The 15,310-nt window shown below is 43.1% G+C and overlaps 1 protein-coding gene across 1 annotated transcript; it reads right to left on the minus strand.

The window, feature by feature from the left end:
- Positions 1-914: 914 nt before the first annotated feature.
- On the minus strand, positions 915-12,707 carry bsk146 (brain specific kinase 146). The gene is made up of 5 exons (XM_086302750.1): positions 12,485-12,707; positions 4,308-4,558; positions 3,433-3,635; positions 3,118-3,309; positions 915-3,036 (listed from the first exon to the last, which is right to left on the minus strand). The coding sequence occupies exons 2-5, from the start codon at positions 4,477-4,479 to the stop codon at positions 2,263-2,265; spliced, it is 1,341 nt and encodes a 446-aa protein (XP_086158876.1). The 5' UTR covers positions 4,480-4,558; positions 12,485-12,707; the 3' UTR covers positions 915-2,262.
- Between the last annotated feature and the right edge of the window lie 2,603 nt (positions 12,708-15,310).

Below are 15,310 nucleotides of genomic sequence, written 5' to 3' on the forward strand. Positions count from 1 at the left end.
CTGAAAACACAAATTCACAAACCAATCAATAATAATGTCTACACTACTGGGAGACTGGTTTGGTGTCGGCTCTTTTTTACGTAACAAGAATTGTCAATAAAACCTCCCACGTGTCTCTATTTACAAGAATCCTCACGTTGCTTATCGTTGCACGTTGCCATGGGTGCTTCAAGCACGTCACGTTTATTTGGGAAGAGCGCGAATGTTGAAAGATGGTTTCGGAGTGAACGCTGCAAAGGAACAATGACGCGATGAGGTAATGTGGCTTCATACGGTCATGCCAGTGTGGGATGTGCTTGGGCTCGCACGGTTTACTCCGCACAGCACAGCGCTGCTTGAAGTTGACAGATGGGGAGCAGTGTCCGCATCAGGACCGTCCTTTGTTCTGAATCAGGAGGCTGCCGATGAGGTCAGAGATTGTCACAAGATGCAGTTATTTACTCTCTCGCTGATCCAACGCATCATGCGGAGGGGCTGAGCTGGTCCTCTGTCAGATCCGAGCTGAGGCTACTGACGTGTTGTTTGTCACCGGTACACTAACTACAACTATAGAGTGCTACAGCCTGTGACGGGATAAACACTGAGCAGTTTTTCACAAGAGGGCTTTAGCACATACAGTTTCATGCAGTTTATGTCTGAAAAGCAACACAGAGAACATCCATTCACACACTACGCATGATCCACCCCCCCAAAGAAAAATAATTCAATTGATATTCATGAAGTCAAAAAGGAATGGATTAGTTTTGTTGTTGTTTTTTAAATCCAAAAGCAAAACATTTAAGTCCCTACATTTGATTCAAATTCAAATCTCTCGCTCTGTCTTCATGCTTAGCTTTTTTTTAGTTCCTGAAGGTGGTGAGATGAGCACACAACATTAATAGCATTACAAATACATCACACTGGATAGAAACTAAGTAAGTATATTCAGATTTTTTTTCTTTTAGCCCTAGGATGTCTCAAGAGGTCATAACAGCAATATTCACTCTGGGACATGATGCAAGAAATTGTGCTACTGCAAAAAAAAAAATCACATCACAACATTTTACCTTTTTTTTCCTCCTAAAGCCAGTTCAGATTCGAAGTTTGAATTACTCGTCATGCAGTTTATAAAAAGTGACTCTTGAGTGTTTGCTTTTTTCCCCCTGCACTTAATTGGAACAGATCATTTTTCTTTTTCAGACAAAGTTTAAAAGAAAACACATTTTTAAGTGAAGGTCTGGATGAAAACGTGAGCAAAGCAGACAGATCTTTTTCTTGTTCTCTTTTGGAAAAAACGCTTCAAAGGAACATCATACAAACGGAATTTCAGGAGTGAGTAGAAAAAAGTCTTCCAACTGTGAAGTAGATATGTTCATGGTGAAGAGCAGAGACATCGCACGCATTCGCTCCATCTAGTCTGAGATGAAGGAAAGCTGTAGATCATCTCACATAATGCGCAAGTATTCAGTATGTACAGCAGCATACCACACCTGTTACACAGCTATACCTCAACACCATATCACAATGCTGAGTCGAATGGGAAACAAAGAGAGCTACCTTACAAAAAAATAGAAAAAATAGATTGTGTAGTCTTTTTTTTTTCTTCTTTTTTTAAAGATTCAAATAAATAATAAAATTCTCAAAGAAATATTAAACTACTTGTTTTAGATTCAAACGCACGGCGACGCACACGGACACATTCACACTTTCATATTCTTGTTACAAGTAAAACACTGAAACCACGGCTCAGTCAGTCTTTTTATCTTGTAAGGTGTTAGCTTGAGCTCTGTTTCGGTCAAAAACACGAATCTTTTGTCCCTTGGCTTCTTAAAAAAAACTTCTTATCAGTGTTGAAGAGATCACGAGGAGTTCTGCCCAACTCCTGCTGACTTTTTTATCTTTTTATGTTATTTTAATTCATTTTTTTTGCTGCAAGTATTGCTTTAAGGAATATATTTTGGTCTTCTTGTCAGATCGATTTAGTGGTGAAATCTCTAATGTAGCGTTTTTTTCTTCATTTTTCTACACTTGCATTTTGAACGTGTCCTTGAATTCCAAGTGTTAAAACAGGACATTCGACCAATCATGAGGAATGTGTGCGTTCTACAAAGACGTCCTCGGAAGTCCTCCGGCGCGTGTGTGTCTGCGCTCTTCCTTTCCCACAATGTTTAAAACAGGAGACGTGTTAGTGCTTTGTTATCGCTTTGTTTCTTTTCCCATGCATGAACATCTACGTGGTTGGATGAGAGGTATAAAAGTGTGTGCCGGTGAGCCCTGACATGCTCAGACGCAGATTTCTATGGGTGTCGGCACTAGCATGCGGCCGCCAGGTGAGCCGTTTTCTCGGGGCATTCGATCGTAGCTGTTGGTGGATGACACGGAGCTGTTGGTGGAGACGGACACGAAATGGTGGCCCCCGCCGGGTTCCATCATCCCTCCTTTGGCCCCGCTGCCTCCGCTCCCCCTCTTCACCGCCACTGGCAACATGGGAGAGAGGGGCGACACTGGGGAGCGAGGTGACAGAGTCTGCTGCTTCATCCTCTCCACGAGATGCTCCTCGTCTTCTTCCCCGGACGATGATGACGAGATTGTGCCGTCCACCTCCCCACGGACTCCTCCTCCACCTCCTCCGCCGCCGCCACCTCCGCCGCCTCCGCCACTAACTCTTTCGCCGCCACCTCCAGCAACCATGTTGCCGTTGTTGTTATCGTTCTCCGCGTCTAACATCCAGGAGTGGCTGAAGTACCCGAACACTTCTTTGACGGAGCAGCGGCGGTCCTGCTCCACCGATAGCAGGCGGCGGAACATGCGAAGGGCCTGCTCGGTGAAGCGCCTCCACTGCGACGGCACCGTGTTCGTCCTCCTCCTCTGCCAACGGATGAACTCCTGGTAGAAAGAGTCAGAGGGCAGAGCCTTCTCCCAAGGGAAGTTACCAGTCAGCATGCAGAACAGCAGCACACCGAAGGCCCAGACGTCAGTGCTGTAGTCCACGCAGAAGCCCTCGTGGCGGGACACATCGCAGAGCTCCGGAGCTGTGTAGGGGATGGTGCCGCTCACCTGGAGGGAAAACCCAACAGGTTACAGTCACTGGAGGAAACGTGCGAATATAAAAGCGTACAAAACTCAAACACTACTCACTCTTTTCACTGGTGAGCCAGCCCGGCGAGTCATTCCGAAGTCAGAGAGCTTGACCTTGCGGCACTCTCGGTCAAAGATGAGGATGTTTTCAGGCTTAATGTCCCGATGGACCAGCTTCTTACAGTGCAGGTAGTCCAGAGCGATGGCTACCTGGTGTACACAGCGCTTTGCTACTGTTTCAGGAAGACCGACCTTGAGGGCCAAAGAAAGGAAAAGCACTATTTTATTCAGGGGATTTTACAGTTTTAAGCCAACTTTCTTCTGACTGTGGATCAGTAATCATCTGTATTACTATCGTTATCTGCGAATCAGCACCTGTGGAGGAATTATATCGAAGAGGTCTCCCGCCACGGCGTACTCCTGTGCAAACACGTAGTACTCGTCGGTCTCGAAGGCGATGCCAAACATGTTGATGATGAAGGGGCACGGAGACAGGTACAGGGAGATGCTGTACTCCCGTAGAAAAGACTTCAGCTTGGTTGTCTTCTTCTTCAGGAACTTCAGTGCCATTTTTGTACCTTTTGGGAAAAATACAGATGTTTTTTTTACAGATGCACAAAAAACCCAGTTTTTGTATCACGACTTTACTGAGGTATTATTTTAAATTACTCACTTATTTAGATTTTGTTGAGGCTTAAAGTTAAACCCCTGTGCTGATTGGAGTGAACTGAAACTCTTTGAATTCAATTCAGCGTTATTTATGTCACTAAATCACAGCAGCAGGGGCCTTAAGACGCTTTATATTGTTAGGTAAAGACAGAGAAAACCCCCGAAATCAGATGACCCCCTTCAAGCAAGCAATTGGTGACAGTGGAAAGGAAAAACTCCCTTTTAACAGGAAGAAACCTCCAGCAGAATTAGGCTCAGGGAGGCGCAGCCATCTGCCATGACCAGTTGGGGGTGTTGTCGTCTATCCAAGAAGACCGTGCTTGAGATTTCTGCTATTTTAATTATTAGTCTGTAACTTTTCACTAAGGAGGTTTCTGTCTGTACATTTATGAATGCAGTTATTTAACCAAGCTTGCAATTTAGCATTCCATCCACTAATCTAACTATTAACACTTCTGTCTAAACAAAGGGACATCTCATTAGGAGCCAAAAGCAAAATTACACTTAAGGTGCAGAGACCAAAACAAAAAGGTGACAGCGCAATCACTTAAGACGTCATGTACTCTGTGGTGGTCCCTTACCTCTGATCTTGTGAATGACCAGATCCACCTTGCCATAGGTTCCCTTGCCCAGCTCTCTGATCACCTCGTAGTACTTGTTGACCTCTAGTCTCTCCAAATTTTGGGCAGCAATCAGCTGCAGCTCATCCAGGATGTCCATGTTGGCTCGAGAAACCAGCGGAGAGGAGGTCATGGTGCGGACTGCTTCAGGGTGCAAAAAAAACTGACTCGGGTAGGACAGGAGCAGCAATAGCAGCTAACAGCTGGTGTCACTGTACAGAAAGAAGAGAGGAGAAACATTTTGAAAACTGCTTCATCCTTCTACTCTTCCTCATTTCAAGTACAACAAGTTGGCTGTGATAGGACGGGCACACGAAGAGAAAAACAGGCTCTCGTCCTCTTGTGGGACCAAAACAGGAGCATGTGATATGTGATGTTTGTGTTGCATTCCAAGGTCGGCAATGCACAGCACGCTGTCGACACCGAAGCTCACAGCGTGCTGCTCTGATCTGCAGTGTGATAGCCGCTGAAAATGCTAATTATCTGCAGTGAAGGCTTAAGTAATTCTAAATGCTACTCGCCAAGGGGGATACCAGAGCTGAGCTGTGAGCTGAGTCACACACACACACACACACACACACACACACACACACACACACACACACACACACACACACACACACACACACACAGGCAGCCAATAACAGTCCTTTCTAGCAAATCCAATTCCTGCTGCAGTGTGATTATTCTTAGTGATTGCTTCCCTTTTTTCTCTTCCTGAGCGGCTGGACCTGCCAAGCACTGACCCTCACTGATCCAGGCGAATGTGGAGGAACTATAGGAGCGCGCACACACACACACACACACACACACACACACACACACACACACACACACACACACACACACACACACTCGTTACACAACCCGAGGTGCTGGAAAGCAGCCACTCTATATGAGCAGACACTTGGATTGGCTTTATATCTACAGCAGCCTCCTCATCATCAACACACTCGCCTGCCATTCCATGTACTTCACATATCTCATATTCTCCGCACACATCCACAGATGGATAACATTTCATTGCACAGTCTGGTTTTAGATGCAGAAAGTAACATTCAGTTGTATGCATCACAACGTTAAGTTGCCAACTATGTGATCAAACACACACACACGCAGCAATGTGCTACTTTACAGTTTTTTCTGAATGCTTAAACCCTAACTGTGATTCCTGTAGCACAATCTCTAAAACTATTCAGACTTATAGCAAAACCACTCACTGAGTTTGCAAAACTAAAAGCACAAAAACTGCTTTGCACTCAGTTTGCAATTTTGTAACACACACTTTGCAAAACTGTAGGCACAATTCACTGCACAACACTCAATTACCAAATTTCCAACACACTCCTAGCAAAAGTATACACATGTATGGCTATCATTAACACTAATTTGCCAACTGTCTGGCACACTTTCACATGTCAAAACTTTCTTAGATAATTAGTTCACTTTGCAATCAGCCTAAGCACTATAATACAGGTAAGCTGTGTGTGCGGAGTACAATGGAGGGAGCAGGAAGAGTGAGAAGTAGAGGAGGCCGAGGAAGAGGATGTGGAGGTGAAGAAGTAGGATGAAGAGGACGACAAGGACAAGGAGGAGCAAGAGGTTGACGAGGAGGGGGGAGAGGAAGATGAGGAGGGGGGAGAGGAAGGGTAGGAAGAGTAAGAAATAGAATTGCTGATGACATCAGAGCTACAATAGTGGACCATGTAATCAACCGTGGAATGACCCTGAGGGTAGCTGGCCAACGGGTCCAGCCTAACTCGAGCCGCTACACTGTAGCAAGTACCATAAGGACATCTTGAAATGAGAATCGGTTAGTACAGTCACTTCGCACAAAGATTTGTAGCACTGCCATATGCCAATGAGAAACACACCAATACCATTGATGTACAAATACTGAAATTGTTACTTTACAGAATTGCTAGATGACCAGATGCTGGGGGCAGAGGAAGCATGTTCACTGCAGACCAAGTAACCCATATAGTCATTATGGCGATTGCAAATAATCCTATACTTGGAAATAAACACTTGTGTTTGTTTTGATGTGTGTGAATAAACACCAGTACTTGAAGTTTGGATTCCTCTATGCTTATGGATCTATGACAGAAGTATGAGCTCAGACTGACATAGCCTACCTTGTGCACAGAGGAAGCAAAAGCCAGATGTGTTTTGTATTCATACCATCAGTGTGCAGTTGGCGCATTGTGTGCTTAGTAGATGATGGCTTGTGTGTACTGTTTGATACGGAAACACCATTTTTACGAAGGTGTGAAGAGTTAATCTAGCTGTGTTTGCTTTTGCAAGAGAACTACAATGTTTTGATTATTGGGTGACAGGTTTTCTTATTTGTGTGAAGAGTTTTGCAAAATTAGCCAATAGTTACAATAAATGTGCTTAAGCAATCAGAAAAAACTGTAAGTACCCCGTCGCCCCTCCACAGACCTCTGCGTTCTCTGTGGGAGTGTAATCTTTTTTGCGTGTGAAGCGGACAGGAAGAGAGGCTGACGGCAGCAGGTGAGGAGAGATGAGTCAGTTTGGGTGATAAATGGCAGTGCAGAGAGGATGTACTGTATCTCTCTCTCTCCTCTAAATAAAAGCTCTTGGGTGCATGTGATAAAAACACACATGCACAGGAGGGAGTTGTAAACAGAAGAGACCGTTTGTTTCTGCCGGGGATCAGAAGTGCTTACTGTAGCACTGCAGGATTGTGCCTCGTTCTTTTTCTGAGTGTGCGTTTGGCTCTGGTATGTTATCACGATAACATTCATAAACGTACAATGTATATTCAGTCAATAATAACTACTTAAATCTGCAAATTCAACCAAGCTAGCTGTTTTGAGTGAAAACTGGGGCAGTAAATTTGAACTTTTCCATTTTTTTTCCATTTAGCTCCATCAAAAAGCGCTAAATAACTGAATAAACAGTTTAAACTGATTTTCCAATAACTAATTAATTATTTTACAACAAGAATTACAGTTATGAGTAAATAGTGATATAGTGATTTAAGTGTTGCTAACAGTGTTATCTCTCTGTAGATGAGGAACCCAGATAAGCCACAGATATTGACACTCTGCAATGCTTAGAGCTAATTAGCACCAGTTAGCAAGCGCTAATGAGTCCTAAAGATGCTAACAGCTACCACAAAGATGGAAAGGGATTGTATTTCTCACATTGTTGTAGTTCTATCCTTTATAATATAAAGTGCCACTGTTTGAATAAAACCAAACTAGATTTAAACATGCAAAAAGACGTGCTGTGGTGGTTTGTACCATCGCGTCACAGCAAGACGTTTCTGGGTTCAACTCCACGGGGCAGCTTGGACTTTTCTGGAGCTTTTTGGTTTCCCCCCACAGACATGTATGGTGAGTTAATGGGTGAATCAAATTTTTATCTAAATGGATAAAAAACTAAAGTTGTGGACGCAGTAAACATGTTGCAAAAAAGGAGGAAACATGCACACTATTTGGCACCAAGTGTATCTTCAGAAAAATGGGAATTACAGTGGCTGTGAAGATAGCACATATGACCCAGGCTGACAAAAAGGCCCAGTAATCATCTCCTGAACCCGTATCTATTAATGCCATTGTACTGGTTCAGTTGTCCAGCACAGTCTGCAGACCTTTAACGACTGGCTAATGTGATTTAACTTATTTCGTACCTCTTTACTCAGGACGCCCTGGAAAGCAATATTAATACTGAATTGATTTCTGCCTTAGGTCTGATGATCTTGACTAGATTGAGTCCCTAATCATTTTAAGCATAACCGGATTAACGCACTTCCACTGTGCTCGACCAATTCGTTTAATGGAGCCAAACTTCCAGCCCGATTTCATTAGGTGTACACAACCAGGAGAGAGCACGGAGCGAATTTCAGCTTTGAGAATAAACTGGTTTCATAAAATCAAAGTAAAAGGAAAATTTTGACAAGGTACAGCAGCTTGTGTGGTTAGTTGCAGCAGTGATCTTCAAACTGTTCCCACAGCTCTTATTAGCAGATCTAGAGCTTAAGTTTTTCCAGCTAGTATGTGCAAAAAAAAGTCTGTGATGTAGGTCAAGCTACAGTCTCAAAGTTCAGAAGATTCTGCATCTTTATATATTTAATATTCACATCAAGATGGTGTGTGCGTGTGTGTGTAGACCAGACAATCCCAGCATTCATCACACTCTGCCTTTATCTAACACACTCTGTTTTCAGGTCTTTTTTTCCTTTTCCAGCTTCTATAGACCTGTGTGTTTTTTGGCCTGCTGCTGTATGCGTGTGCTTTCGTTTACCACAGCTAAAACTGCATCTGTATTTGTATAGAAGCAGTAAGACTCGTGTAGCTCAGTGAGTCATCAGGCCAGGATAAATGTCGGCTCTCCGTGTGGAGGGGAAGTCTGCAGTCCCACTGCGTGAGTGCATCACATAGGCTCACCTTTAACAATAGAAACAACTCGATGCAAAAGCAGCTGCGTGTCGCAAGTGCTTTGCATCGCTGGTAGGAACAACTGCAGAGCAGCTGGATGGGTAAAATGAGATGATCAAAAGGGTTCAAATTTGGTATTTTCCCTGCAGCTCACGTTCAAATAATGCTGGGAAACTTTTCAGGATGAGGTGAAGGAGAATGGCAGCCTCTGTCTCACACCACTGTTGTTGTACTTTTTGGTGTTTAGGAGTATAAATACATAAACAGATGTATTAAGTTAGGGGCAACTGCATACCACATACTGTAAGTTTATACAAAGTTATCTAAGGTTGAAATAAGCCTTTCACATATTAATTATTTGTTGTAATCATCTTCAACATTCGCTCCACTACACATTATTATACACATTGTTCATTTTCCCCAAAGCATATCATTGATCTATTCATCTCAAAGCGAATTAATCGTCAACAATTGCTATAATTGTTTAATATTTAATAAATTATTCGACAAGCACAAATAAGAACCACACGCTGAGTCCAGTGTATTATTGTGAAAGGAATATTTCTGGTTCTTTTTATACAATGTGAAGATGCTAACCTGAGTCATGGTAAATTCAGATTGTCTGGTCTCTAGTTTGGGACAGTTTTATGCTAAACCTAAAAAGTCAGTTGACAGATTGATGCTTGTGTTAGTCCTCCTTTCCTGCAGACTGTTCTCTCCGACAGCCTGCAAAATTCAACGTTCTGGGAACAGACACAAAATACAGCATGTTCCTTTCAGCTGACCACATCCCCCCAGCCCTCCCCACTCGCTCAACACTGACCCTCTGTGCCACCAGGTTTAACACTCTGTGGAAACAGAGCAGCGACCAGGGGCCGCAGCTGACTAAATCCCAGACTGCTTATGCAACCAACGGGCCGAGCCGGAGCACATTCGACGAGCCAAGGCAACGATCACAGCCACGTCCACCCCCACTGATGCAGCCGCGCTGCCCTCCAACAATAACAGCTTAATTTTTTTGCATTTGAGTGACTGTTTCTATTCTCCTGATAGATGTGCTGCAAAGAAACACATTCCTGCCTTCCACGTGAGAAACTGCAGCAACAAAAATATTTAGCCTTTAAATGTTCTGGACACGTTTGATTTGTCTTCTATTTATTGAAAAAAAGCTGCTGACTGCTGCACACGCACATAATCAAAGTGACTGTGTGTAAATGTGCACTGGCAGGGAGCAGAGGGAGGCCAGCAGCAAAACACCAGTCAGTGTGTGTGTGTGTGTGTGTGTGTGTGTGTGTGTGTGTGTGTGTGTGTGTGTGTGTGTGGAAAGTGAACAAAAACAGAATGTGGTTGCCAAAATCTCTAGTACCTACTTATATTACAGCTCCTCAGCAGTAGATATTTACACCTTAGTTTGATTTTACAGATTTTATTTAGAACGTTTTAAAGGCCTGAAATCAAAATCAAGCAAATTTTACTAATAAAATAAATAAATAATAATAATATTTTTAAAAGGGATCAAAAAGAACAGTAAATAATACAAATTGAAATACTAAAAGTAAAAGAGATGCACTTGGAGAAATTTAAAAAAATATATGTTGCTGGTTATTTTTGGAGTTTGGGGGACAAGAAAGCTCTGTCGCCTGTACGAGCCAGTTGGGAATTCTGAATTACTAGAAGGTGCTGATCGACAGACCTAAGTGAGAGGCATAGGACAACTAAAGGATTTGATAGTTAACGTAGGCGAGCCCGTGTAAACACTTACACGCAAGCAACAATATTTTAAAATGAATCCTGTACTTCCGAGGAAACCAGTGTAATAGTTTAAGAATGGGTGAAGCTTCCGTGTATCTTTCAGGAGTCTAGCAGCTGCAGTCTGAACCAGCTGCAGACATGTTTTAAGTGTTTTGCTCAACCCAACATATAATAACTTGTAGTAATCCAATCTAGATCATGAAAAGAAAGAAGTTTTTAACTATATTTAATATCTTAATTTGAGAAAGCTGGCTATAACAACTGCTGTGATCTGTCTAATTAAGGAGATGAATCAAAGATAACACTCAGACTTTAAACCTGAGGTTTAAGAAATGAGTCTCAAGATCTAAAGGGATAGTGAAAAATGTAACTGGCTGCTTATTCGCCACAGGAATCACTAAAATTTCAGTTTTACCATCACAGGGTTGAGAGACGGGTTTAAGAGGGAGGTAAATCTGGGTTTCATCTGCAAAAAAGTAGTAAGGAACATGATGGGTTTTTAAAAAAAAAATAAACCCAAAAGGTGTGTGTACAACTGAAGTGGACCAAGAATGGAACCTTGAGGTACACCACTGGTTAAGGGGGTAGTTTTAGAAGAATAACTGCCAATGCTAATGGAAAACCACCTACAACTCAAATAAGACTTAAAACAGTTCAAAGCCATCCCACAAATAACAACACAATGAGTGTTCAAGATGTTGTAGTCCACTGTATCAAACACAGTGGTAAGATCCAGTAATATACGTACAGCATTAACTAGCATCAACAATAAACAGGAGATCACTGAAAACTCTTAACAGAGCAGATGCGATGAATTTGACTGAAAAACCTCACCAATATCATTGGTGCGTAAAACAGACGGCAGCAACAACTAGCTTAATTAGTATTTATGCTAACTAGGCTATATTCAGGGCTTCATCTTCATATTTAGCAAACAAAATTTAACTTGGTAATTTGATTTTTTAATCAAAATTGAATAAGGAAGATCTATCCTCTCAAAATCCTTATGGTAATACTGGTTATTTTCCATCTTCAACTAATTCAAATTCACCAGTCTTATCCATCAGTCGTCCTACCCGCATCTTCAAGCCAGTCAACCCAGTCCCTGTTCTTTAGAATCATTATTTAAACTCCTTCCCATCACCTCCTCATCTGGGTTATTCGGTCTACTTAAAGGTATGTGCTCACTCAGCTCTCCACCCGGCCCCTAGTTCAAGTTCAGCTGGCATCTCATCAACACAATATATAGGCACTGTGGATGAGCATTGAGGCATTGATTACATGATTTATCCAAAATAATGGCTTAGATCGGCTTGTATAGATTGGCTATAGGGCGTAACCCTTCATTTTTCTAAGCAAGTCCCCAAAATTGCCCAGTATAATCCAGCAAACATAGACAGCAGGTAGACCAGTCAGAATGTAAACATTCTGGTCTTGTATCATCCTCCAATCACTAAAGGCTTCAGCTTTCAGCAGGTCTGCATCGTCACCTGCAGTGTGTGTGCTCAGACAGCACTCACTGAAGGGACAACCACTGTCACTTTAGTGTAACAGAGCTTAGATAGCGGAAAGGAACAGACATGCATTAGCTCCTGCAGATACCTGACTGCCAACCCCCCTCCTCCACCCCTTCCTCCTCCTGCAAAAACACGGGATGCATAGTGGGGGTGAGGGAGGGCTTTTAGATGTTGTGTTGTGATCAATAATACAAATTCCACTACACAATCCGATACTGTAAACAACCTAAAATGCTTACAATCAATGATATTGTTGCTTGCTAGAGATCAATGACATTAGAAAATGTACATACAACATAGAGAAGAAATCACAGTTTTGTTTTCAGTGTGAACGCTGCTGTATGGCATTGGCCTAATGATGCACTGCATGCACACATCATAGCGGCACACACAGTAACGGAGCCTGGTCGGTCAGGGTGCAGGTGAGGATAAACGGTCAGCCCGGGTTTAATTCGCTACTCACCTTTCAGTTGATACCCATATGGAGACTGTGAAGTCCGCCCTGTCGGCCCAGGCTGCTACTGGTAAACACACAGGGAGATGAGAGCACATACTAAGACCAGGTGAGCCCAGAGAAACGTCTGATATCGGTGTCCAGCGAGAAGCCTCCGAGCAGCGTCGGTGGATGTGGTGTCGAGCATCCTGCAGCCTCCTCCGGCTCTGCGTCCTATTGTCTCCGCATCGCTCTGTCCTCTAGGATGGGAGGAGAGCAGAGGCAGGGGAGGAGAGACAAAGCCCTCCCCCTCCTCGCTGGCCCGGCCAATCGCAGCGCTGCTCCGCTGGGAGCCGCCGCTGCTCGCTGTCTCCATACAGACTATGGTACATTCAGGGATGATGGGAAATCCAACTTCTTCCAAATACAGTCAAATAAATAAATATGTTACCAACAGATAGCTTGAACTGGATATTGGCTATTTTTAATAATAGCTAAAAAAAAAAAAAATTTATTGTTATATTATTATTATATTTGCTTTTACATAATTTTCTCTGGGATTAATAAAGCATTCTGATTCTGACTCGTAAACGTTTATGTAAACAGACTTTGCTGTGTATGTTTTTATAAAATGTCTTTAGGCAATGTCATTTGAGGCAGTGTTGGTTAGTACAAAGATATATTAAGGCTTTTGTGCCAAGAATAAACACATAAATCAATGGAGTGGTCTGTCCCAGCTATCACGGCCGAGAGGCAGGGTGCACCCACAAATAAAGACAGACAACAATTCACACTTTATCCCAAACCCATATGTGTCTTTGGACTGTGAGCGGAAGCTGGTGTACCGAGAGTGGCCCCACACAACCCCCTATGAATAAGCACTTGGTGACAATGGGAAGGAAAAACTCACTTTTAACAGGAAGCAACCTCCACCAGAACCAGGCTCAGGGCGGGACGGCCTGGTTCTGGTGGAAGGAAGAAGAAAGGACAAAAGACACAAGAGAGCTAGAGATTAATAAAAACTAACAATTAAATATAGCGTGATGTATAAACACATAGCGAGTGTAAAAAGGGTGAAAAAGAAACATTCAGTGTGTCATGAGAAACCTCCAGCAGCATAGAGCTATTGATGTGTAACTAAGGGAGGATTCAAGGTCACCTGATCCATCCATAACTGTAAGCTTTATCAAAATGGAAAATTTAAGCCTAATCTTAAAAGTAGGGCGAGGGTGAGAGGGTTCCTGTCTCCTGAATCCAAACTGGGAGCTGGTTTCACAGAAGTGGGGCCTGAGAGCAGAAGGCTCTGCCTCCCATTCTACTTTTAAATACCCTAGGAACCAAAGGTAAGGGAGCAGTCTGAGAGTGAATTGCTCTTCTGGGGTGATATGTTACTGTGAGGTAAAGATGGGCCTGGTTATTCAAGACTTTGTATGTGAGGAGAAAGATTGTAAAATTGTTACATTTAAATCACTTGGAGACAGAATGTTTCTAATTTTAGAGATAGTGTGTATCACACAATGGAAATTTGTATTTGTCTTTTATAACTGGTATTATTTGTGAGCGTAGATCTTTTTTGGATTATATTGGACATTTTTAGTGTTTTGTATGATATTTTTTTTAATCCACTGCGGCCTACTAGCTGTCAAATGGACTTGATAGAATAGAATAGAATAGAATAGAATAGAATAGAATAGCCTTTATTGTCATTGTACAGAGTACAACGAAATTGGAGTGCCACTCCCTTGGTGCAAGTTTCAATAATAAATATAAATGTAAAATATAAAAAGTACAAAAAAAAACAACAATCGTAAGTACTCAAACAATAGTATGTACAATATATACAGGATAGCAGCATTAATATAATGACAGTATGAATAGCAGCATAATATAATGACAGTGACGGTATGGAATAGGTTCAATTGTTTTTGTGCTTATTTACTACAGTGATAGCTCTGGGAAAGAAGCTATCCCTGAATCTGTTTGTCCTGGTTTTATGTGACCTGTACCGTCGGCCTGACGGTAATAGTTCAAACAGTTGGTTGCTGGGGTGAGAGTGGTCCTTGATGATATTGCCAGCTCTGCTGAGGTACCGAGAGTTTGCAGTGACCTCCAGGCTGGGCAGAGAGCAGCCAGTGATCTTCTGGGCTGTGTTGATGACCCTCTGCAGTACTTTCCTGTCCGCAGCTGAGCAACCTGCATACCATGTTGTTATGCCGTACGTTAGGATGCTCTCTATGGTGGCTCTGTAAAATGTCACCAGCAGCCTCTCCTCCAGGTTGTTCCTCCTGAGCACTCTCAGAAAGTGGAGACGCTGCTGGGCCTTTTTAACCACCGCCGTAGTATTTGCAGTCCAGGAGAGGTCATCAGATATCTGCACGCCCAGAAACCTCATGGAGTGTACCCTCTCCACACAGCTCCCGTGAATGTAAAGTGGGGCCGGGTCTGCTCTGCCCTTCCTGAAGTCCAAGATAAGTTCTTTAGTTTTCGTGGTGTTCAGTTGGAGGTTGTTAACTGAACACCACTCAGTCAGTCTGTTGACCTCATCTCTGTAGTCCGACTCATCCCCCCTTGAGATGAGTCCACTGTGGTGTCATCCGCGAACTTTATGATGGTGTTTGAGAGATGGGTAGGGGAGCAGTCGGATGTGTAGAGCGTAAACAGGAGGGGACTCAAAACACATCCTTGTGGAGACCCGGTGCTGAGTGTGATGGTGCTGGACCGGTGGGGGCCGAGTCTGACAGACTGTGGTCTATTTGTCAGGAAGTCCTTGATCCAGAGGCAGATGGGGGTGGAGAGTCCCAGGTGAGACAGTTTCTGGACCAGGATCTCCGGGATGATATGATTGAATGCTGAGCT

Source organism: Aulonocara sp. 'chitande type north' Nkhata Bay, linkage group LG8 (genome assembly GCF_057382095.1).
Source record: "Aulonocara sp. 'chitande type north' Nkhata Bay isolate Kocher_YH1m ecotype deep benthic linkage group LG8, A_spYH_male_GT1.1, whole genome shotgun sequence".
Classification (NCBI taxonomy): domain Eukaryota; kingdom Metazoa; phylum Chordata; class Actinopteri; order Cichliformes; family Cichlidae; genus Aulonocara; species Aulonocara sp. 'chitande type north' Nkhata Bay.

Bases quoted from the DNA above. Each gene is read 5' to 3' on its own strand.
- bsk146 (XM_086302750.1), bottom strand. From the start codon at position 4,479: ATGACCTCCTCTCCGCTGGTTTCTCGAGCCAACATGGACATCCTGGAT. The intron at 3,636-4,307 runs GTAAGGGACCAC...TTTTCCCAAAAG, and splicing joins GGTCATTCACAAGATCAGAG to GTACAAAAATGGCACTGAAG. The intron at 3,310-3,432 runs GTGCTGATTCGC...TTGGCCCTCAAG, and splicing joins TCGATATAATTCCTCCACAG to GTCGGTCTTCCTGAAACAGT.